At 38.2% G+C, this 25,947-nt stretch overlaps 1 protein-coding gene across 2 annotated transcripts in view; it reads left to right on the plus strand.

Annotated features, from left to right (window-relative positions):
* The first annotated feature begins 16,088 nt into the window (after positions 1-16,088).
* LOC134671217 (protein TIS11) overlaps positions 16,089-25,947 on the plus strand; it is a 44,455-nt gene continuing 34,596 nt past the window's right edge. The window contains exon 1 of one of the 2 annotated variants that reach the window (XM_063529012.1): positions 16,089-16,708. In XM_063529012.1, the coding sequence (XP_063385082.1) occupies positions 16,649-16,708 (60 nt within the window). In that variant the 5' untranslated portion in view covers positions 16,089-16,648. The remainder of the gene's footprint in view (positions 16,709-25,947) is intronic. The other variant, XM_063529013.1, reaches the window with a different exon arrangement.

Below are 25,947 nucleotides of genomic sequence, written 5' to 3' on the forward strand. Positions count from 1 at the left end.
TACCTGTATGTTAATGCAAAATCTTAATTCTTCGGATTATTCTAAATAGTCGATAAACACTGCACAACATATTATTAACATTTAAGTTGAAATCCACAATTTGCATTATAATGGGTATGCCATGTTTAATTTATTCAGTGTAGGCGGATGTAAGTAAAATAAATAGTAAATATATGCACAATGATACAAGGCTAAATAAGGCACTCATGGAAGAAGGCAGTAACAATCAAGTTTAAAGCCTTTCTACTTTACGAAGGATATTTTGCCATTTTACGCGGTTTCCTATCTTGGCAAGAAAACTTGTTTTAGTTTGTGTTCTTGTAGACTAGTCAAAGGAGTTACAATACTACTGCTAATCTTCATAATAATCATCAAAAGTTTGATGTAACTGCTAAATTAAAAATGTATAGTTAGGAATTTCCACGGAAACATTCGGAAGTTCAACCTTTCAAATAAATAAATTAAACAAATCTTGAAATCAGTAAATAATAAAATAGGAGTACTACATGCTTAATGAATTTGAATTGGCAATCTCCTTATGATAATGATTCAATAGACAGAACTGCCTCTAGTCAGTTATATATATATCTTAAAAAGTGCATAATCAAACATTTGTTAGGTATACCTACAGTCAACCTGCTATCATATCGGAAAGAATTAGCTAGGTTTATGATAATGTAAAAAAGTTAATCAGTAATTCCTAACTCACGGCGCGATTCGGAAAGTTAATTAGAGATTAACTAGATACGATATAGTAAAGATATGTGACGTCCCACGGATAAAGGTACCTTATGGCGGTTGGCGCTTACGATTATTAACGTCGCTCCAATATTATTGCGGCGCTATGCGACGTAAGCACCAGCGGCCATAAGGTACCTTTTGTCACATAACTTTACTATTTCATATCTAGTGAATCTCTAATTAATTTCCCGAATCGCGGCGCCAGCCACCATAAGGTACCTTTTGCCATGGAACGTCACATATCTTTACTATTTCATATCTAGTGCATCTCTTATTCATTTACCGAATCGAACCGTCAATTAGATTTGTAAAATAGCAATTTATAAATACAATACCCTTCATATATTAGGGTACCGCCGTAAACAGTTTAGTCGTGTACGCCGAAGGAACTGGTAATTGCGAACAGTTACAGTATTGTTTTATTGGGCCTTATAATAATTTGCCAGGTGTGTCATCTCAAACCGCCCCGACCAGTCCGGTTCTTTGTGACGATTTTATACAGTTTACTGGAGGCATGGACCGCTCATAGATGGAGTTTATTTCGACGCGTCATCATCATCATCTCAGCCATAAGACGTCCACTGCTGAACATCGGCCTCCCCCTTTGGGGGCGTGGTATTTCGACGCGTATATAGGCGCTATTTTACTTATTAACCCTTTATAAGGCCCGTTGACAGGGACGTGCTATCGCAGAATTTGTTGCAGCTATCAGAAGCCTACATTTCAAAAATCTATTTTAAAAGCAAGTTGAATATTCAATTAATGCAAACGATTTTGAGCCCTATTATTAAAACAGTATGGTTGAATTTCTGATTGAGCGTATGTGGTCGATATATCGCCTCTGCCTTATAAAGGGTTAATTAGTAATAAAACACAACACATATCAACTGCGTTACTCTTAACAAATTTATAGTTTAAATACCTAATTTTAGAATTCATTTTGGTACATGAGTACTGAGCAGCTGAAATTAGCGGTTGCGCTCTCATTTCATACATACTTACCTACCTACCTAGTTCGTTTTTTCAGGATTAGAAAGACCCAAAGACCTTAATAGAAGCAAGCAGTGCCGGATTTCGATATTTGCCGCCCGTAGGCTATGCCGATTTTGCCGCCCCTATCCCCCTCACTTATATGTAGGTTTTGAAAATTTTTTCGAGAAAATAGTAGGTACATTTTTAGGGTTCCGTACTTCAAAAGGAAAAAACCGTAACCCATATCTTAGGATCACTTGGTTGTCCTATATGGGTTCCGTCCTTTAGTAACGTAGCTCCTCCGTCCGGCCGTCTGTCTGTCTTAATATAAAAGGTCTTGACATGACAGAGGGCGGCAAAATCGACAAATAATGCTTATTATTTAAATTTTACAAATAAATAGGGGAGCGGAGAAATTCCAATATTTTTTTACCCAAATTTGCCGCCCTCTAAATTATGCCGCCCTAGGCTTCAGCCTACTCAGCCTAGTGGTAAATCCGGCACTGGAAGCAAGCAATTTATGATAATCGTTAAAAATTCTCACGCTTCTGCGAATTTCTTCCTAATGCTAAAAAAATAACGAAGTAGATATATTTAGGTAAGGTAGGCTTTTTATATTATAGGTGGTTGATACTCGTATATGGTCGGCCTAAATAATTATTGATCTGCGACCTGCGACTCCAAGACAAAGTTAATTGTATCAAAGTTACATTTTCTATCAAGCTTAATGGCGCCGACCGGAAATCATGCGGATAAAGCTATGTTTATACCTACGATTTAGCGTCGACATTGGAAATGAACGGCTTTAATATAGCAGTCATTCCCATTCTAAGATTAGCAGGGATCGGAATATTAAACGGAAATAAGTAAAGTGTGCACGTATAGCATAAAACAGGAGATAGAATTTTCTACTCCCCGGCACGATTTTTAGCATTTAATCCAAGTGATAAAAGTGAAAATCTTAATTAAATTTTTGAGGCTTTGATAGTTCTTCTAATTTGCACTTTATAAAATTAATTTCGATCCACCTAATTCTGGGAAACCACGGTAAACTGATCGATATAGACACATACACGATACATTGACTGTTATAGAGTGCTGACATAGAAACTTACTGTCGTATTTAGCTGTTTCTATGTCGGCACTCTAGCAGTTAATTAATGTATTTCTTCTAAGATTAGCAACAATTAGAATATTAATCGGAAGTAGGTAAGTGTGGTTTGTATGTACATATTTCGCCGTTACACGCGTTCCGGCTTTTAATCCGGTGCAACTGATGACGCGTGAAGCGTTGTGAAATGCATGCTGTAACAAAACAAAAGCACCCCAAGCTAGTTGGTATTTCTAGTTATCTGCCTTGTAGCATGAATATCATGATCCGATAAGTTATAAAATGAAACTAAAGGATTGATCACACTATAATTTTACAGCATTAGTTCATCATAACAATACCTAACAGAGGAAAAAATAATGTCTCCGCTTTTGGTTTTCCCTCAATTGAATATCAACACTTTTACCTTTAATTTTTCTGGCATTTTGTTTTGACAATTTTTGTATATCCTAGACCTAATTCTTATAAGGCTAATTATATACTGTGTAGAGATTAAATGTTAATACCTCCGCTAAATACCACACATTTGCCTTCCTAAATCCAGGAGGAATTATAGGAGACTATTATGTTCGTACCCAATGTAGAAATAACAGTCCATTATCCTCTTGAGAGTCGGTGTGGTCGATCCTTAAACAGGCTTTGGCAGATAAGAAATACGCCATGGCATTTCAAAACTGGAATTCAAGGTTACGAAGGATAGCCATATCAGGCGTGTTAGTTACAGATATTATTGATTTTGTTTATCACTTTAGAGTAGGTATTTACATCGCTGTTCAAATGCAAATAGTCTATGTTGATCTAAGTTAATGTATGACGAAACGATTATGTTCGCGTATTTGAATTTAATTGTAACAGAACACGTAAACTTGCATTTTTTGCAACGATTCGTGCGTACTCGTTGCACGATTTTGTATCCGATCATCGTGTTACAAGTGTGTTGTAATTCTAAGTTGAACCATTACAAAATCAACGTAATGAAACGAGCAGGTGTTACAGGTTGATTAGAATATGATATGATAAGGATGCAACTTTAATATGGACATTGCCAGTTCCTTTACTTGGGTAAAAAGCCGTGGTGCCATCGCCGTCTTATCGCAGATTGTAAAAACGTAAATTTAAGATTTTATAACTGTTTTTGTGACAATATCATGTTGCATTTAAATTTTAACTAAATAGGTAAAGGTGGAAGCCGTTCGCAATTTAGGTACAGTCACCTGCAATTAATATGTTACACAACGAAGGCCCTCAAAATATCTGATAGGATCTTATTTGTAGAGCCATAAGAGCGTGTCACATATTTTTGCGGCCTCCGAAGAGTAACATATTATTGTACTTAAATATGGACAAATATTTTGACCAGTGTTATATGGCACTATTGCAGAGGCACAGAATTAAATTTGGTTGACAAATAAAAGATTTCTATAGCCTCTGTTCGACCAGGCTGAATTAAAACCAACGTCTTCAGTTCGGCCGTTCATTAAACGACGAATATTCCGTCATCCGCGGAAGCTGGCCATTTTTAAATGCGATACATTCGACCTTTTCAAAAAATATTTATACACCAAGATTCGTTTCCTGATTAAGCATGTCAGCATAGCATTACAATGGCCTTTCATCGTTTGTGAGATATTAAAGGCAATCACTTACGAATGTTGGCTGGAACCCGGCAGCGGCGAGGTGATCTGCGAAGTGCCCTTTTAAACGAACGCCACCATAAAGGGAAGGTAGTGCCTGGCGTGGCAACTTGATCGTGTTGTGCATGGCTTAGAGCTGCCAGCTCTAATAAATGCTGTAGATCTAGGAGGTTTTGGGCTGGGCATTGAACTAAAATCTTAAATAAGATGGTTCATAGTGTTTCGGAGAAAGTTACAAAACACACCAGGGAATATATTTTTTCTTCAATAAGTAAGTACCTAAGTATGCTACTGTAGCTAACGTTAACAATGATTGAAGCCTTTGCAAATTAGTCCTGTAGTTTTAAAATAGGTATACAATGGTAAAAAAAATTTTAGGGGAACTTAGCTTTGAATAAAATAAACTAGTTTAAAGACAGTTGAAATGCCCCAAAAAAAGGTAAAACTGTAGTCGTTTGAAAGGGCACTTACAGATTCTACAATGTTCATCACAGAATGGCTGTGATGAACATTGTAGAAGAACAGGTTAAAGATTTTTCCAAATGACATCTGGCAACACTGGCATGACTGTGTGTGATTGAGTGGTTGAATGATCTCATACACATTATTGATGCCAGCGCGCACGATCTTAGCCCCATGCCCATGCCTTATTCAACGATACTTAGTATGGGGACTTGCATTGGGAGTATTGGAGTGATGAAAATTAATGGAAGAATTGAAGTGCAATACAGCCAATGAAGCATAAGAATATTTCGTGCTTCTTATAATAACAAAGGCGTATAAATAAATACTTTGGACATACTGTGTAACAAAATGATGAATTTGTATTGTTGAACATGTTTAAAAACATAGAAATGGTTACTAAGACTCCTAAGAGACATTTATTTGAAAAAATATATGCTAACCGTGATAGAGAAAATACTATTTTAAAAAAGAGGGTTATATTTCTCAAAAAATATAGGGCTGTAAACAACAGTAAGTACTTCCTTAGTTCCTTACTGTGTATTATATATATCCGCGCAAACTGTAATTCAAGTTTTTTTTCTCAGTATTGTAGTATGTACGTTCACATGCATCTACATTCTACGTCAATTTCATGACAGAATATATACTTTTCACCACACCAGCACGGAAAGACTTACTTTGCACTTCAAAAACTGATAGCAAAGTTGCATTTTATTCACATGTGAGGCAAAATAATCAAATGCAAATTTTGAGTATTTTGTTATTTTTTTATGTTTGCTGGTAGAATTGTCATTTAATTATATGATGATTTCGGATGATAAATATTTAATAACATTCATTTAGATTTGATTTTATTTGATATTTTACATTTAATATTTGCTTCCGGTTGGTGTGGTGAAAAATTTTGTGTTTCACTCGGGGGCAAATTTAGTTTAACCCTCGTGCTTTGAAACCCTCGCAACGCTCAAGATTCCATTTTTCGAACCACTCGCTACGCACGTATGTAATTCAATTTTGGAATCTTTTGCTTGCTCGGGTATCAATATTACCACGAGCGGTTAAACAACAACTTTGCCCCTTTGTAAAACAACTATTTCTATACAAAAAATAAAAATGCATTGAGTATTCCGCAAAGCTAGCAACCACGGTGCATATAGCCAAACTCAAAACAGTAGGTGCTTCAAGCGTCCTAAGTGTTTGCCAAAATAATATTAACATTAATTTCCAAACAACAAAGAACAAACACACAACTTAATTGAGTGGACATTAACCCAGTCCGTCAATAGACAGGCAGTGTTGATTGAGCAGGTAATGGCAATGTCACCTTTGTTATCGCATGTACATAAAAGGCACTTGATTGTAATGATTGTACATTGTATCACGATTTCATTGTGCGGTGGCGTAATAGAAATTATGTTAAAGGAATTGTTACAGTTAACGTGTTGATTTGTTTTAACGGTTTAACGGGTTATGTTTGTATGCATTTTGCGAAAAAACTAACATGTCTTTCATTAATGTTGGTTTATCGGATAAGTCGGATAACGGATTAAAACGTACGGATTTTATTGACGGATCTGACACGAAATATGTGAAAATACAGTAAAGTAGGTAATGTAGGTATAAATGGTGGAATTGACACCTTAAGCCGCTTAAGGGATTCTCTACCGTTCAACCACTCTACCTATAGGTTAAACATAAAAAGTTAAGTGTGGTGCAAGTGCATGATCCTTGCACATGTTTACTGGTCATAAGTCATAATATGTATTGCATTACTTATTTATTTTTCTTCTTAAGTTAGGTTAATTATAATATGAATATAAAAGTAAAATATAAAAACACTCACAAAACAATAAAAAAAAATTATAAACACATTATAAAAAACCTAACCTAGGGTGCCGCCGGCAGCGGGGCAGGGCCCAAGCTGCCGGTGGTCAGGGCCGCAGAGTGAGGAATCGACGTACTATACGCGCCGTGTCCAAAATTACCGCCTTCTGCATCTGACCCTTGATCCAACCACCTAGCGAGAGTCTCTCTAGGTGTTGGTCGAGACTCTTCGCTATGAGACCGTTCGCTGACACGACTATAGGAACAATGATCGTCGAGTCAACATCCCACATGGCGGTTATCTCGTGAGCTAAGTCTAGGTACTTGCTGGACTTGTCCTTCTCGGCATTACTTATTATTATTAATGCAATCGGGTAGGGGTATAGACGTTTAGGCCCCATAACTATAGGATTTCGCCAACTTCCATATAAAGTTTATCTGTAGAAAATACCATACTGACCAACTAATCGCAGATGAATTTGACATTTGACGATATTTTTAAGTTTACGAAGTTATATTGAAACATTTGGTAAAGGGTTGAACTTTCTCTACAAACCTATAAAAACTACAGAGCGCACTTTATTTTACATTGTATAAAACGTGTTTAGATTTCCGTTTTAAAACAATATGACCCCGTAGTGTTTTTACATCCCTTAGTTACTATTGTTTCCTTTAAAAAAAACTCTTTGTTTATTTTCTACCTCGCCTACCCAACCTTTCGTAAGTAATTAAGAAAACAGATTGTTTTACTGTAGCTATTGTCTTTATTTCTAAAAATCCCGTGTTATTTTTTACATTGTCAGATGGACATATATTTACTAAAGTATTATCTAAATACATATTTGTTTTGCCACTCACATCTGTTGCATTGCATTGTCTTTATTTAGGTATTACTCAGACAGTTCAAAAATACCATGCCTTAAATATTCCGGTCTAAAGGTTACAAAATAATTGAAAGATTATACCTACAGGTACAGAGACAATAATATTGTTTTGTTTACTCTTGGAATTGGAATTAGTTTATCCTCACAAATAGATTATAACACAATTTCTACGTATTTGCATATCAATATTAGTTTTCTTTCTCTTATCTTTTCATATCGTGCTGATGAAATGATTAGAGTGAAAAATAGTGAGAACATCGGCAGACCTTATGCACAGAATAACTAATAGTACTACCGTACCTTTTGACAATTTTGGTGATATCGTGATGAAATTGATTTGTGCCCCTGAATCATTGTGTTCAGAACGCAGAACGCATATGGCTAGATTGTTGAGACAAAACAATAATTGACCTGCGCAAGAGTGTCATTCCAGGCGCTTGGCGAGTGCGTACAGTACAGACTACCTACAGTAGGACCTCGCTAATCCGGTCCGGACGGCCAAAAACCGGCCGTTGGCGGATTACAGTGGTTTCCTGATAACCGTCTGTAAATTTTTCATGCAATAATAAATCTCTTAATTAGAACATAAATGAAAGATTAAGGTATTCACAGATGTAGTGCATAATAGTTTTCCATCGTATTTTCTCGGAAATGTTCGTAATTGTCTTGTTACTGCACTCAACCTCAGTACTTACTTTTGGTATATAGACTGACTGAAATAGCTAGACAAGTTCGTACTTTTCCGTGAGAATACGATGGAAAATAATTATGCACTACATCTGTTAACATATTACTTCGATGAAACTGTATAGATTTAAGCTCTGTACTGTGTATTAATAAATAAAAAAATAAAGCACACTACGCTCGCACACCGAAGCGTGCGATGGTGAAATGTGAAGACTGGGGAAGAATTTTGGAGACCGCCTAAGGGTGGTATTTTCATCTGTCTCACATTTTGCTTAATGAGAGAGTGAGTTGAATGACGTTGAACAAAGAAATTGGACAGGTGCAATACGACCCTTACATAAGTCAAGCTCACGTTAGACTGGACAGCCCGAGAAAACAACTCGTACACTCAATGAATTACAAAGCCAGTCATTTAACCTCATAAAACTGTCTTGAATCGGAATCAGGCCATCGGCACGTACACTAGCTCCGAAATTGTCAAGAGTTATTCTTGGCATTACAGATGACCTGACAATTGAACCTTTTTGCCATGTTTCAGTAATCAGTGGGTGATGCGCATAGGTGCCTAAGTATTTGTAATCATAGTTAGTAAGTCTTGTACAGTCGCCATCAGATATATCGGAACGGCCAAGGTGTTCACAATATCTGAACACGCACTCTAACGCCTTGACAATAGAGGCGTGTTCAGATATTTGTGAGCGCCTTGGCCGCTCCGATATATCTGATGGCGACTGTACATAAAACTGAATGATTATGTATATGCGTCAAAATTATTATTAATCTATGATGCCACACTTTGCAACATCAGCAGTCCTCTGCAGCCTAGGTCGGCAATCGGTCGAACGATCACCTTATCCAAGAGTTCCATACAATATAGGTAGACTAGCTAGAACACCAGTCCACCTTGTGAGGTCCATCGTTTTCTGCGACTCATACCAAGACCCTTTTGTACCTACAAGAGGGTCAAGAGGAAAAGAGACGAGAGGCAGCAGTGGGGGACTAGGGTTGCCAGATGGTCGGGATTTGGCGGGATTCTCCCGATTTTTAGCATATGTTCCCGATTCCCGACAAAGTGTAAACGGTCCCGAAAAACAGCTTCACGTTATAAAACAATAATCTCAAGTTCCGAACTGTCGTCTAGCGAGCGAGCTGATGTAGTGCCAATAATGTAAAATATCGTTGTTTTTAATACAATTACTTTAATTTGAATGTATTTTTTTTTTCCCGACTTAAGTCCCAAAATCCCGAAAAATTTATATTGTTTCCCGATAATATCGCCTTTCGATCTGGCAACCCTAAGTGGGACGGTTAAAACCAGGTAATGATGATGATAGTAAATAAGATGATTTTAAATTCCATAAATTAAATTAAGTACTTACACACATACTATTCTAGGTAATCTAAAAATAGGTACACATTTATTGTCTGTCTTCTCTAAAAATGGCTACCATCAAATTTATGATGATTTCGTCTTGATGCAGGCATAGGCACACTTCCGCGTTTGTTCACTACATAATAAGCTATCAATATTACACTTACATTTTATGAGCAACAACAAAAAAAATATTCTAGAAAAGAAATCGCCATTTTGAAGTTACTTAAATGTTTCAATCGGAAATCCTAGATACGATAGGGAGCCACTAATGTACAACCAAATAATGCTCAACCCAAGAATGCACAGCCCATTAATTGGCGTCCATGGTGGACGCCAATTATTTGAATAGGGCAATAGTGTACAACCCAATAATTCGCATCCAAAAAAGTGGACGCCAAATATTGGGCTGTACATTATTTGGTCGTGTATTAACCGGACTCCGAAATTACACTAAAATGACATTTCCTATGTTGCCTGGTTTTTACCCTTCTAAAATTAAATAGTGCTGTACCATAATCGGTATAAACCGGAAAACAAGTCCAAATTGTTAATTATTTTATAAGGGTCTTACGAGGAAATTGTAGTTATTGACAAAAAAATAAAATATTCCAAACAAGGGCAGTTTCTGGACATCGCTTTAGGTAGGTTTTACATTTTCGTATTTCTGAAATCTCTATGACATCCTAGCTAATATAACAAAGCAAAAGGTCCCGCGTTGGAATCCCGATAAGAGCATTCATTTGTGTATTGTGTCACATATTTTTTTCTGTCTGATAATGAAATAGGTGTAGAAAACTATTTATTTAAATGTTTAGGTAAGTATAACAAACTTGTACAGATCCAACAAGTCATTTTTTCGATAAGTTATCGTCCCACGTTATAAAAATGTTCACTCTGTGTTATAGGGCCTCAGTGACTGGTACCATGTACCTAAAAAAGTAAATAACAGTGGACTTGTACATAATGTCATTATTAAACATGAATTTTATGTAGTTGTTTATACGTATACCACAGACTGTTAGTAGCAATTATAGCAAGTTGTTCAACGCTATACGCACACAAAACTGTTGAGGTATCAACTCGGATAACTATCGCGTTAGGGTGTTGTATTTCGAGAATCAAGCTCAAGATATTGCCTTCGCATATGACCTGCAGCCTGAGGCGATTCAGTAAACATAAGCTTGATCTATGATTACTCATTGCCTTTCGGATATCGACGCCATACTAAGGATTAGCAAGTCGATACTTTCGCTAGAATGTAATTCAGAATACTTTTCAAACTTGGACGATCATTAGTAGCAGCTAGGTGCAATGGGTCAGTACTATATTGGTTTGCATAAGTGTTCGGCTCACACTCGGCATGCAACTTCAACCGCACCCCTAAGCACGTCATTCAACGCTGGCCCGCCAAACGCTTACGTTTCAGTCCTAATGCCACTCACGTTACGACTTGTTTCCCATGAGAATATATTAATGCTTAAGCGAGAAATAGTATATCCCGGCTTTGAGAACCTGAGCCTTGCTGTTGTGACACTAAAGGTATGACACGCAGAGTAGTAAACAAGCAGGTTACGGTTTTAAAGGTCTAATTTCTTATGAAGCAATTTCTTTGGCCAGGTTATCCTAAACTTGCTGAAATTAACAAGTTTTAAAATCTTCGAAAATTTCAAGTAGGTTGAGAAGATAACATTCTATAGGTACTTAAATTGTACCTATATAAGGTAGGTACACTGCATTAGGTTTAGGCATTTTATATTAAGCAAGAGACCATGTAGAAACTAATTACAAAAAACTTATAATACTTGTTTTTATAAATTGGCAGCATTTAAGCATAGATAGTAAATCATTTGATATTTAAAAAAATTATTATTCATTTTATACAATCATAATATTACACATCATTAATGCAATTATTGTAAAAAAAAAAACCCTTAAAATAATTCAAATAAAACTTAACCTACACAAATCTTAAAATAACCCACCCTGCATCGTACCTGGCTCAAAGGTCCCCATAATGCCTGCAGCATTCCCCCGCTGAACTGCTATGGAGACCTGTTGAACCAAGTACGACCCAGAGCGAGGATCACCACCTCTCTCCCGCAAACGCCGGCCTATTTCCCCAAAAAGTCGGCGAGCTTCCACTCCCCACGGCCCCGCTGTCTCCAGTGCTACCGGCACAAAATCGTAAGCAGATGCCAGTGCGGAGTATTTAATGTGCTTTTGCTTGGCAGCAGTCTCCGCCGCCGAACCAGCACAACGCATGGTCTGCCCTAAATGGGATGCAGCAAACGTGCTCACGCAAGTTGCATCCCACAAGAGGCAGCGTCCTCTCCGCCACGGAACCAACGTAAGGCCGTCCGGCCTCTTCCCATCCGTGCGACTGAGACCCGGCGGCTCCAACACACAGGGAACGTTTGCCGAAACCATGGCCCTCCGCACAATCTCATTTATAGAGTGGTGTCTCGGAAAACGGCCAGCGCATCGTCGGCAACTCAGGCCATGATGCCCGTTCTCCGCTACCCATGCTCCGCAGCCACAGCGGTGAGGCTCACACACTTTTGCCCCCAATCTGAGTGCCACAGCTATTCTCAGCGAGTCATTGTCTAGCATGGTACCCAGTTGAGGTGAGGGCAATGCATGGAGCCACGCCCCTGATTCTGGCTCCGCGACGGCCTTGAGACGCGCCAGATCTGCTCCCGAGGCACCAGACACCAATGAGCTGTATACACGTTTGCTCCGCACGTCGTCCCATTCCCGCTGTACGGCAGGGTTGTGAGGCCGCAAATCGCCCGGGACTGTGACCGACCATCTTCCCAGCGCTTCAGCAACGAATGGGACCGGGGAAATGCCACCATTCAAAGAAAAAATGCGAGTGACAAGACCCTCAGCTCCAAACGAAGACGCAAGAAACGCCGCTAGTCCCACATCCTCCACGCGACGAATCCCCAAACCACCGTACCGAACAGGGAGTGCCGCTTGAACCCACTGTGCTTCACTGAGCTCCACGTTCAGAACTAGCTCCAAGGTCAACTTCAGCTGTCCATCTAACTCCCTCGCGTCGTCGACAAAAAGCCACGATGGCGACGTCCGTAAAATATAAGTCATCCGCGGAGTGGCAAAACAATTTCGCAACAATGTTAAAGCGACATGGGACGACAGATTCCCCAAGTGACCCCGCACTGCCTCAAGAGCCTCTTTTTTAGTCTGCAGAGCCGCACTGACCCCATCAGGAAATATTGGCCCCCAGCAAAGAAAGAGAAGCTTTATTGACCTTCTTAATACCCGGTCTTAACTCTTCCAGAGATCTTGACGAGGCATCCGGTACGAGACCACAAGCGTAGAGCTCACATTTTGTTGGGTTTACATCCAACCCAATCTCCCTCAAAGCTGGTATAAGCTTCTTTAGGTCCTCGATTACCGCTTCAGGCGATCCACCAATGGTACCATCGTCAAGGTACCACACATTAAGAGGCGAGTTTAATGGGACAATGGCCTTTTGTATCGCCAAGCAAAAAATCAAAGGACCCAAAGGATCGCCCTGTTGAGCCCCAACTTGCGACAAAATTAAGCTGTCCTTGATATACAAGTTGCTAGCACCCGAGTAGCATTGATACGCAAAAGGGTAAAGAGACGGCGCCAAATCTAAAACCTCCTTCAGAATAACGTCCCTGTCAACACAATTGAACGCGTTTTTTAAATTAATCTTGACAAGGACACTATTAGAGTTATCGTTACTTAAAACAAACGATCTAGTCGCATGTATAGCCGCCTCACACCCCCTTTACGAGATAGTAAATACCATACATTGAGCTGCAAAATTTTGAAGCTTTTAGCAGTTTCTCTCTTCTTAGGGGGAGTGAGGCTGAAATTTTAATAAGAGAATATCCCAATAAAACCTTTTAAATCAAACTTGTTTTAGTTCATTAAAAGATACGATAACATTTCGAAAGATAAAATAAAATACACATACTTACTGCATACCTAAAACAAAACTACTCTTGACTTTTTATTCCCTCGCGCGGTATAAGTTTTCAACTTTTGCAACGTAAAATCGTTGCGACAACATAACGGCTACTAAAATATAAAGATACTTTTGGAGATGCTATACTTATGTACCTACTTAGACCATACCACAATATATGTAGCATGATATTGTGCATAACATAACACTAAACCGTCAAACGGGTTTGCAACGAACGAACGCTATATAAAAAGTTGCCCAGGGGACTTGGTCCGCTTGGTCGTGCGTCTCAACTCCAATGGCCGACGCTGGGCGCTGGGGCGACGTTCCAAAACCAACACATTCTTCTTGTCCTTGTCGCACTAACTACCAAGTAACCAGCGACTGAATGCGACGGCACTAGAGTTTCAAATTTTAAACTTGTTTACGATGGAGCTGGTCGAACCAGCTCTAAAATTGCGAACTTTTTTAAACAACCGCCTTTTTGTTTTACTCCAAAATTGATAGTTGTGGAGCTTTAACCGTAACCTTAACCGGCGGTTCGAGTTATTTCTTCGATAGCAAGTTTTAGTATTCGGTATTCAGTCGGCGAAATTTATTATAGGTAGGTAGATATTGGCTGAACCCACTTCCATATATGCAGGGGTATAAGTGGCATAAGTTTTTGTTTATAAATAAGGCTAGGACAGTGACATTCCTCAAGAGAGGCTAGGGCAAGGCTGGGACATTCCTCAGAGATAAAAAAGTTCTACACGTTTAATTTTGTAACTGTGATACCTCTCTACACTTGTACACAATTTTATTATTAGCAAAATCTGTCGTAGTCAGGTACACGACACTCGCAGTGTAGCCAAAATAACGTTTCGATAGGATTAGAAACGCGCTTTGACATCCCAGAAGTTTTAAGGTTTCATTGTTATAGGCAGACCATTAGCTTATTTGCACAAAATTTTTAGAAATAAATCGAAATGCCCCTAGCGGATTTACCTCCAGACAACCAGAAGTATAATATTGAGTTTGATCCTTTAGTCAAAAGTCTAAAATTGAAATTGTAAAACTAAAATAGAATTATGTACATAAATTTGTACAAGGGGAAGTTAAAGAAAGCACCAGGATGGGATATTTTATGTCAGCCAAATGTAACATTTAAATTTTGAAACTCTCGTATGATAAAGAGATAAGTACCGTCATGTCGAATACCTCTACTGACTAGCACGCGTATTCGGGAAACGAGATAATCACAAGATCTAGAAACGATATAGAGATCAACTAGATTTACATTAGATATCGACTAGACGTGACTTGGATATCTAAGTCATAACTTGTCGAATCGTTCAAGAGGACCTCCAGAATCGCGGAAACGTCAAATTTGACATATCTATCTTGTCGAAATCGTTCAAGAGGACCTCCAGTAGGGGTACCGCCAATTGCGGGGATTTTTCTCTGTCACTCTAATTACGCCTTCATTGGAGTAAAAGAGAAAGATCCCCGCAATTTGCGAATTTCGGTTTTTTGCGGTAGCCGCTCAGAATCGCGGAAACGTCAAATTTGACATATCTATCTTACAAATATCTTTAAATTATCCATATCGTAACTTGTTGAGGTCTAGTAGAGATCTAATACATTTTCAGAATCGAGCCGTACGTGTCTACTTGAATAATAATTAATATAATTTTACTATTTCGTGCCCATAAAATAACTTCCAGCAATAAGTGCTTAAAATTTTTGAAGTATAGGTAGGTAACTAAACTAAGTAGAATTACACCAAGAAAAGTCTGCAGCGATTTTGATAGCCCACGCAGTGAAAGTGTTATTTATACGCCATAATTTCATAGAACTTTGACGTTTAATAACACTTGCACTGCGTGGGCTATCAAAATCGCTGCAGACATTTCTTGGTCTAACTTTATAAAAGTTGAAAATCTTGTTATATTCACATTTAAGTACCTACCTACTTAACCTACTACATCTCCACAAAACCACCTCGTCGCAAATCTGATAATAACAATAACCCTTTAATTAAACTGACTGCTTAACAAAATTAAACTCATTTTGCGGTAAATATCGATTATGGCGCAACTCTATTTCACGAAATGAAAAAACAGGCAACATACAAAATTGAAGGACACATTGTCAATTACGTCAAAATTTTACGTAGTGTAACAATTTCATATTCCGCGTTTGTCGTATCATTATTTTATTAAATATTGAAATAAAGCATTTAGGTAACTAACAAGTATATTATATATTATGATAACTCGGCATGTATGATGAGGGAGTTTTGTTGTGGCGGGAGAAGCAAAAACAAAACAGACAGCCGAATACTGCCGAATAGCAACCGAACGCACCCGAATGGAAAACGAATCTCGCTCAGAAACCGAAACGCTGTGATCGCGCTGTTTGATTTGAAAACAAAATTTACCCGCTCGAAGCTGGCTCAGTACGCGAGCGAGCGTGATACGGAATGAACGTGTGGTGCGTTTTGCGCGAGCGTTGACTCTGCGAATATTTTTTTTTTATTTTACGAATTATACCAGCCAGAACTAAGTTTTTGGAGTATAAAGTCGGAAACAGAAAAAAGTTTATAACACTAAGTTAACTTCGATGCAGTTCGCGCAGTTTTTTGACCAAATTTGTGTATTTCCGTATAGACGCGAAAAAAAGTGAAGAAAGACTTCGAAAACAAAGGACAGTTTTGTACATTTTCGCTACGTTTGCGAAATTGTGTTCAAAAAATTTATCTGGCTCAATCGTGGAAAGAAAAAAAAGTTAAAACCGCGGCCAACTAGTTAATCTGTGGTCATCGAACAATCAAACAAAACAGCAACGAATTTACTGCATCTACTAGTTCCCTTAAATTTCTCGTCAAACCTATCGTGAACTTTCAGAATACTAACCTAAAATTACAGTGAGTTCGTCGACCTAACAAATCTACAGTGAAACAGTTTTATAAACCAAGATTATCTGGAATAAGTGACGAGTTGGTTTATAATAATGTCTACTGCCATAATGCATCAGTCTGCGCTGTACGACTTTGGTGATATGTTCTTGAAGGTATGTTGAAATATTTTTTTTCAATCTTTGCATGCTAATGTGTGATATTAATTTCTCGTCAGATTTCATAGACTTAGCAACAACCCTCTATAACCATGACATCATAAAACAAACTTTTCAAAACCCTTTTGTACATTTGTCCAAAAAACGACCTTTCTAATGTGCCAATATTACTAATCTATTTACAAGAATAACCACGGGTAGTCAAATATCAGTCATAAAGTATTAAAAAATACATTTTAATTTGCTTTCAAAACAATAGGTACGTTATCAGCTGTCAAAATTACCTACTTGAAAGCGTTCGTAAACAGTGTGTTTTATTTGATACAATGACTTGCTATGCTATGCAGGGTATTTATATAGTACGCAGACAATAAAAATCAACACGTTTCTACCTGTCGCCGATATAATTAACAAGAAAATATATAAGGCATCAACTTTGTATTGAATTTGAAACCTCGATATCCAACACGTGTCCGTCGGTTAGCTTTGATTAGAATGGAACATGATTGTGCACATAAACTCCGTGCAATACGTGCATGCTTCTTTCTATGAGGTCTGTTTACTGGCAAATGTGCAAAATGAACTTGGAGGATTTCGCTAACACCAACCTTTCAAATAGGATGGAGTTTGATAGTTACCCACTTCACAATTAAATAAGTAACAGACAGTTTGCTTTGTAGGCAAGTACCATCTTTAGGTAGTTTCTTAGTTTTGTAAACTGGAAATTGACTGACATAAATGTGACAGTTAGGTATCAATCATTTTAAATACAGAGGTAGGAATACAAGCAGGTACACGTACAAAATGAAAACATCTAGCTACTACAAAATTATGATTTATTTATTTAAATCATGTCATATCTTACAATGTCCTAAATTCCCAAAATCCACATAAAAAATTACAAAAGCACACTTACCCTAACTTCATAAATTTAGACAAGAAGCTACTTCTTATTTCTTTATTATATTTAGCCGTAGAAACCTTCAGTTAAGCCCTAGAAACCTTAATTTAATTAAGGTACACCATTGCTACTTGCGAAATCATGAAATACCTACACCTACTAATTATTCATACAATTCTTCTTAGTAGATAGGTACCCACACAACACAGCTCAAGTTTATATAAAACCAGTTGCATAGAAATGCGTGTTCCTGGGTAGTTAGGTAGATGGCTGGCTAGTATAGGTACCTATTAGCTACAGGTTGCCAGACTACCTAGGTATAGGTGTAGGTGAAACAAAAATGTGACCTGACTTGATATCAACTCGCCCAGGTTAGGTAGGTACCAGGCCAGGTACCCAGATCATAGACCCTAACGCGAAATTTTCGTTTTTCGCGATAGGGCCTTAACTCACCTACTTTACTACATTTACCATCTATATATGATTGATAGCATAATATGTAACAACGCGCCAAGAGAAGGTATCTCCCTCGAATACTGTTCCAAATAGAGATACCTACCTATATTTTGTTTTGACGGATAGTTGGTTTTCATGCTGACTGTACCATATTTACCTAAATCGATATCTATTTACCTACCATGGCCAAAAGGGTGGGCCGTTGTTGTAAATCATGACTATTATCTCCAATGATTGTCATACCTATTCACCTTTCCAAGATTTTAGTCATGTTACGCAAAAATAGACGCGTTATAAATTTATAATTACTATATTGGTAATTTGGTACATAATTGAAATAATAATTAAATTACCTTTACAAAATTCGCTCATTAGACTGAAACACGCACGAACATTTTTGCTTTATTGTCTCGTCTCGTGGGGTAAGTAAGTAGACTTAGGTACCTACTACCTACCTTGCCTCTCTCGTATCTTGTATCTGCTTGAACCCTTGAGTTGAGTAATCTCCGCCCGACAGGGTATATAACAGACGTGGTTAAGGGGTCACAAACAAGTCGTTTTCTAGTCTTAAATGAACCCTGCGTCGTACCAATACAGTTTATTATCGCTTGTCTCCGAGACGCTTTTAAAACCCGTTTGCGGTGACGAGGGAAAACCGGTTCTATTAGCCAATTCACATAGTTATAAATCGTTTGCTCCTATCCACCTATCATATGTTACCTGCTCAGGGTTTTTGTGGTTTTTTACATGTGGAAGACACTTGTTGCTGGGGTTGCTGGCTTACATTTGGACACGCACACATGCTTACGCAGTGTACATATTTATAACGATGATATGCACCTGAGTGGTTTTGATAGAATCGGGTTTCTGTACCTAACGAAGCACAGAATACCAGTACTGTACTACGTGTCTGGGTAGTTTAATCGCGAAACAAGAATTATAATGAAGCCTTTGTGCGTTAATCTTATCATAAATAAAATACTGCCGATGTGGAGTGCTTAACTTTGGATATTGCTCTGTTACTGTTTAGGCTAGGCTTACATTTGGACACGCACACATGCTTACGCAGTATACATATTTATAACGATGTTATGCACCCGAGTGGTTTTGATAGAATCGGGTTTCTGTACCTAACGAAGCACAGAATACCAGTACTGTACTACGTGTCTGGGTAGTTTAATCGCAAAACAAGAATTATAATGAAACCTTTGTGCGTAATCTTATCATAAATAAAATACTGCCGATGTGGAGTGCTTAACTTTGGATATTGCTCTGTTACTGTTTAGGCTAGGCTTACATTTGGACACGCACACATGCTTACGCAGTATACATATTTATAACGATGTTATGCACCCGAGTGGTTTTGATAGAATCGGGTTTCTGTACCTAACGAAGCACAGAATACCAGTACTGTACTACGTGTCTGGGTAGTTTAATCGCAAAACAAGAATTATAATGAAGCCTTTGTGCGTTAATCTTATCATAAATAAAATACTGCCGATGTGGAGTGCTTAACTTTGGATATTGCTTTGTTACTGTTTAGGCTATGATTTTTTGGCTAATCGATTCTTCAACTTTAACAAGACTTGGTAGGTAGTAGGTATTTTGTGACCCTCTTACCTTATCTTATTTACTTTGTCGCTAAAACTACATCAGCATTAAGCATTTTCCCTTTAAACTTCCCCTTAAATTGAAGTCATTGTACAAATTGTTCACAATATAAGGTGTACCCGTAATAAAAGCATGGTATTTTCTTCCAAACGTCTATAGATTACAAACTTTACTGCCAGTGGGAAATTTGAAAGGTGCATCTTTTTTTTCACCAAAGCCCATAGATTTGAATTCTAAAAAAAATTGCTCAGAACCGTTCAGTTCTATAAATACACCTACAACCGTCTACCTGTCTTTTATTTATTTACACACACCACCGCTCTCCATTATGTTGGGTATATTTTTTGCACCACTCCTCGTAGGGCACCACAAAGGGCCCTTTGTGAAAGTCTCTTTTGTCCTTTTACTATTGATGGTAGGTCTCTCTGATAAAATGCTAGGGATCTTCTACCCTGAACACTAACATTAACAACTCCACAATTGCATGGACTGATATTTTCCTCTCTATCTGTCTCTTACCTGTTAATTTTATTGTTAAATTGCTACAAGTCTAATCTAGAGAAATAGTCTTCAATAAAATAAATAAATTAATTTAGAAAACTCAATCTAAATCGGATTATTTCTGCCTGAACCTTCAGTTTACCTAGGTTAGGAGTACCTACGTAGCCTAGCAAAGTAGTCGTTATTAATATTTGACTGTTAATCCATATATGTAATTATGTAGGTATTAGATATATGTGTATAAGATTGAACTAGGGAACAAAATGTACACACTTTTTGTCCGCTTAGAAGTAAAAGTACGGGATGATTTTCCGGATTCAAAGTAGGTACTTGTCATCTAGATCAGTAAACCAGACATCTAAAGAGTAACTCGGAGACTTAGACTGTTGGTACGAATAGCATGTAACGTATCATTATATTGGCTAAAATTGCAAATAGTATATTTTCGGCCTAGTGCATTCGATGGTTGTTAGTTGGTCAGTAAGGCGTGTAATCACGTGGCGCGGCGGAGCGTGCGATCGCGCCACGCTCGCAATACCCGCATTACCATACATTACACCAAACCGATACATTCCTCCTAAAATAGTGAAGATGCGGGTGTTTGAAGTGCCATTGTTTCACCGAAACTGACAGTAAGGCTAGCAAGCTCGAAGCTACTTCTGTCGCCCGTTCCTCTAATCTTTTACCTTCTCATAGTCTTGGTTTTCACATCGAAATTAGTGGCCTGATTTACAATGTGACCTCTCTTCGCGAATTACTCTGGGGGGTTTGACGTTGGTGCCTTCAACTTCGGTATAGTGTCTATACAGCACACACTCTGAACTAGGTGTAAACGTTCTACGAATTCTCTTTCTGGTGTCGAAAAAAAAGTAGGTGTGGTAGGTTAATACATAATATCCATTTCTTGTTTTCTCTGATATTATCACAAAGCATGTCGCTTTAGTCTTCTGAGTAATTGGATATACCTACCTATGGGTATAATAATAGAATTGATAGTTCGCCCAAGACGATAAACCCGGACTAGATACGGCGCTTATGTTAGGTATCCAGAATTTCTGTTAAATATTTTTAATGCACTCTTATTGCTTTAATAGATTGTCCGACCGGTCTAGAACTTGATAAACAAAAGTTGTTGTTTAATGTTAATTGTTCATGTCTTGCTTAAGTAATTTTTTATGAACTTGTTAAGACGCTGGGTAGTTTTGATGCGGTTAGACTTGACCGAGCAACCGTCTATTTTCAGTGCCATTAACAACGCCTTAACAAATTAACGGTCTACGTGTTAAAACGCTATTTAATATTTTTTTATAGTTATGTCAAGAGGCACAGAAGAGGGGCAAGGTTCCCATTAAAAGCGATAATACACTTTTTTGTTTTAATACAAGTGGCCTCATGTGCCTAATTTTTTTATGGTTTTCGTATACAGAATAACTTAGCCTTTTTGAAGGTTATCACGTGACTCGATTAGCTCTCCACGTGAGTTGATAACGCCAACAGGTTTAAACGTAACCACATTTTTTCTGCAACCAGCTTAAAGATAGAAACGAGATACCTATCTATTTGATTAATTCTCGTTTACACTCGTGTCAAAGACGCCTGTTGTCTTGTCATATTCTGCATATGTAAATACAAGCTTTCCACACTTTTCGCAATCAACGTTGGAAAGGTTTCTCAAACGGCCGGTTCCTAGCTCGGGAGTCGTTGTTTCCCAACACTCGAGACGTTGCAGAAACCCTCGAGTGCAACGTAAACAATTGCCGGTCGTGGGAGTCGGCTGGTGCCAGCGCAGCATTCGTTAGTACAATAAGTCATTTTAGAGTATTTCCTCTCATGCCCCATTGGCGAAATGCGATGCTGCGTGGGATTCGTGGCGCCATTTTGTTATCGCGTCGCGTTGCACTGCAATTTGAGAAGCATGTTTCTGATGAATCGCCGGGCATCGAATGTTGCAAGCTTTCGTTTGACGTGTTGTGCCAGTGCTATGCTATACCTACTGTACTTATTAACGCATAATAAGTTTGCCTACTTTTTTTTATATAAACGTCTAATAAAATTATTCGTCTTTTACATCTGAATGTGTATTATCTTAAATAAGTATTTAAAATGTCAATCTCACGCAAGTTTTGTGTTTAAAATCAGAAAGGTTAAGAAACTGACACGGCCACTGTTTTCTTACCCAAATTTGCCCAGACATTTTGTTAAAACCAATATTGCAATGGTACTTACTTGGAATAAAAAAAAATGTCAAGTATCTTAATAAAGTTGCGATAAAACACACAGACAAACAAAGACTTAAAACATCTATCTTTGCATTAGGTACATAAAGGATTAAAATATAATTCATTCAACTCTCACCGCTCTCACGTTTGTCATTGACTTAAAAATTAACACTCATAGTTTGACTTGACGTAGATAGCACTGAATATAAATACTAAGAATCGAATAATAATAATAAGAACTTGTTATTTACGAGCTAAAACCCACATAATCCAGGTGCTAAAGTGTCTAGTTGTTTACGTATTTATTAGCTTTGTCAGATGTTTGTCGTGACGGAAAACCCTAACGTGTTTACGCGATATTTCATTGTAAGTAAACAGAATATGGGGTAATCTGAGGTCACACTTTGCAAAAAGGGAAGCGGCGCATCGCGTCCTGCGTTGGGTAAGCCTCACGTCAGGGCCGAAAGGCCAATAAGTCAAGTTGCGTAGGCCAGGTCCAACGGCCCCGGGCTCGTCACTGTACTATTTTTAGCTCCTTTCTCTGCGACAGCGCTCCGGACATGAGTCAATTCTTTGTTCCCTTCATTTCAACGCACTATACAGCCTTTTACTCATATTAAAGCACAAAATAAATAATAGTACTACAGAAGACTCACAAAACAACAACTCAACAAAACGTGTCTGTTACGATCAGGATAGGTATGGCCGCTAGGTGGCGACAGCGCCACGCGCGGCTTATGGCTAGTCACCAAAATTGGTGTGGAACCGATGTACTTTTAGCTAATTACCTGTAGCAAAGCGACGAAATCGCGGAGTGAGCCACGCCTGATTAGAGTAACATGCCACGGTCATTCATTATTGTAAACAGTCAGTGTAATCATGCAACACTTGTCGATAGATAAAAATACCACACAGAGAAGATACCTACGCATGTCCAAATGGTCCAATACGGTCAAGCGACCAAGGTGCGCTTTCCAAACATGCGTTAATATTGTTTAGTTTTTTAATATGTGGCCTACCTTGAGCTCTTCGGTTGCTCAATGTGAAGATGGCATTATGCGTCGGGGCATAAATATACTCTAGACGCTAATTTGAGGCAAGCTGGAGGTTTCACAGTCAGCGTGGCCCTGTGCGGGGATTGCGACAATGGCTTACTACCCACGTTCAAACGATTACTTATAAAAGCAATCTGGCTGAGCTAACTTATACAAACTTACTGTCTTGCATTTCTGCCTGAACGTTTTTGCAACTAATAAAAACTTTTCGTTATTAACAGCACAGCATCACAATACTGTAGGCTATTTGTATAGGTGATGTGAACTAACTATGAAGTCATGACTAATTGTTTGAATACGGAAAAGTTAAAGCAGCTGATTATACCTTACCCAAATAGGACGTACCTACACTACACATCAAATTAAAGTAAAATACATTGTAGAAATACATTAAGAATGTTCACATTTTAATGTTAAAACTGCCTGTAATATTTAATTATGTGCATCCTAATGATGTTTAATCAGAATTTTGGAAGTTTACGCCAGGTGAACAGGTGATGTTATTATGTTAATTTCTTCTTCTTCGTGGTCGTGACCTCATGTCTGAGGGACGTGACTCCTATGGGTTATTCTTCCTACCACTGCTCTCCAGGCCTCTCGATCTTCGGCCATCTGCATTGTTGCCTGGAGCGAAGTCTGGGTAATATTTTGTACCACATCTGACCATCTACTGGGTGCACGCCCTCTACTCCTTCGTCCGTCGACACTCCCGGTAATAATGCACCTTTCTAGCGTATCCGTATGTTAATTTATAGCATTAAGTTTTGACCTTAGAATTGTGTTAGGTTACTGTGCCGGTTGGCTAACATTTAATTATCTTATACAGACACTTCAAAGCACTTATGCTAGGTATTAAAACTATAATAATAATTACGTTGACTTTATGATTAGGTACAATGCGATTCGTGTATGACTACAACTTGTGCATAAGATGACTCTGACTGAATCGGTGAGGTGCTTATCTCTGTTGACTCTTATTTCTGTTAGTTTTACAAAACAAATCGTCTTATGACTCCTTAAAAACAAAGAAACTTGAACTAAGACTTGTCTATTGCAAAATATACCGGTTTTATAATGGCGTGTATCGAATTGTGTATGTGAATTCTCAGAAAAGCGTGCGCATCGCGAAAAACTTACCAGAAATCGACGGAACACTTCTACGACTCGCGTTAAGGATGACTCACGCTATATGGGCCGGAGCCGGGCCGGAGCTTCCAACACTTCGTTTTCTATAGAAAGCACCTCGTGAGCACCGATCAGCATAGAAAATTACATGTCGGTCGCCTCGGCCCGGGCACGGCGCGGTCTAGCGTGAGCCATCCTTTATCCGGAGTCATTTGGTGCTGAAGCCACAATAAGTTCGTTCTAGTTGTCAAGCCATTGTAATACCAATACAGACCGTTATAGGACTTATTAAATAAATAGACATGGTCTCAGCATTCGCGCCGGTCCGCTAATTGTTTCGGCAGAGCAAATGCGAGGGTTCATTGCCGGACAAGCGACATTGTCCAACGAGTTTTTTCCTCTTGTGTATCATACTTCACTACATACAGAATGATCGCGAGTAAACGTCGCAGACGCTTGTGTGGGTTATTTTATTTACATATTGGTTGCTTTATATTATTCTACATTATCTTACTTCATGCAGCGTCAACAAAGTATAACAACGAATGTTATGTTACTTGTTCTGTGAATCGCATAACTTTCAGCGTAGTTAGTTTGTTTAGTACATTCGAGTATTTATATATTTTTTTACGTTGTCGCTGTTCACTTTTCACCTATTACATTGGAATGAATTAAGGTGAAGCATACATATTTAGATACTTATACGTATTTATGAACTGGAGTGTACATACAAACTTAATTTACTATATGACAGAGTTTACGAATCCTAAATTACCTTACAAAATTCAACGCGCGCTTTTGATTTTATTTTAAACCCTTTGCAAGCTCCCTCATTCTTGGTCAAAACTTGCCTCGTCATTCCGTATTACTGCCAACGGAAATTGATGTTATTTCATCTTAATTGAGCGCCAAGCGGAACAGTCTCCACGCGTAACTACTTGGCTGCCAGTCCACGGCCAGCAGAAGTAAATACGTATACACGTGCTTTGTTGGTGTATACCTGTTCGACTAGCTTTGCTTTAACTTCTTGTGTAAATTGTTTAGTGGGCATGTATCTAATAAAGTAAACGTGTGTTCATTTGTAAAGTCAAAATTTTACATTTGCGAAGATTAAAATTGATTATGTGGATGAGTGACTAAAATTGTAAAGTATCATTGATTCATTACAGATCAGAGATTACCAAAAATAGTGCATTGGCAGTCAGTTTCTGAGTAAAACTGATATAAACTGATGATTTAAGGAATTTGAAGGCGTTGAGAAGCGTAACACGAAACCCTTTATTCAACATAGTGATATGTGAATTATGTGATATAACAAGCGAAGGAACGGAGACCATAGTTGCTATACTTGGAAATGCCGTAATATAA

This window comes from Cydia fagiglandana, chromosome 15, assembly GCF_963556715.1.
Source record: "Cydia fagiglandana chromosome 15, ilCydFagi1.1, whole genome shotgun sequence".
NCBI classification, from domain to species: domain Eukaryota; kingdom Metazoa; phylum Arthropoda; class Insecta; order Lepidoptera; family Tortricidae; genus Cydia; species Cydia fagiglandana.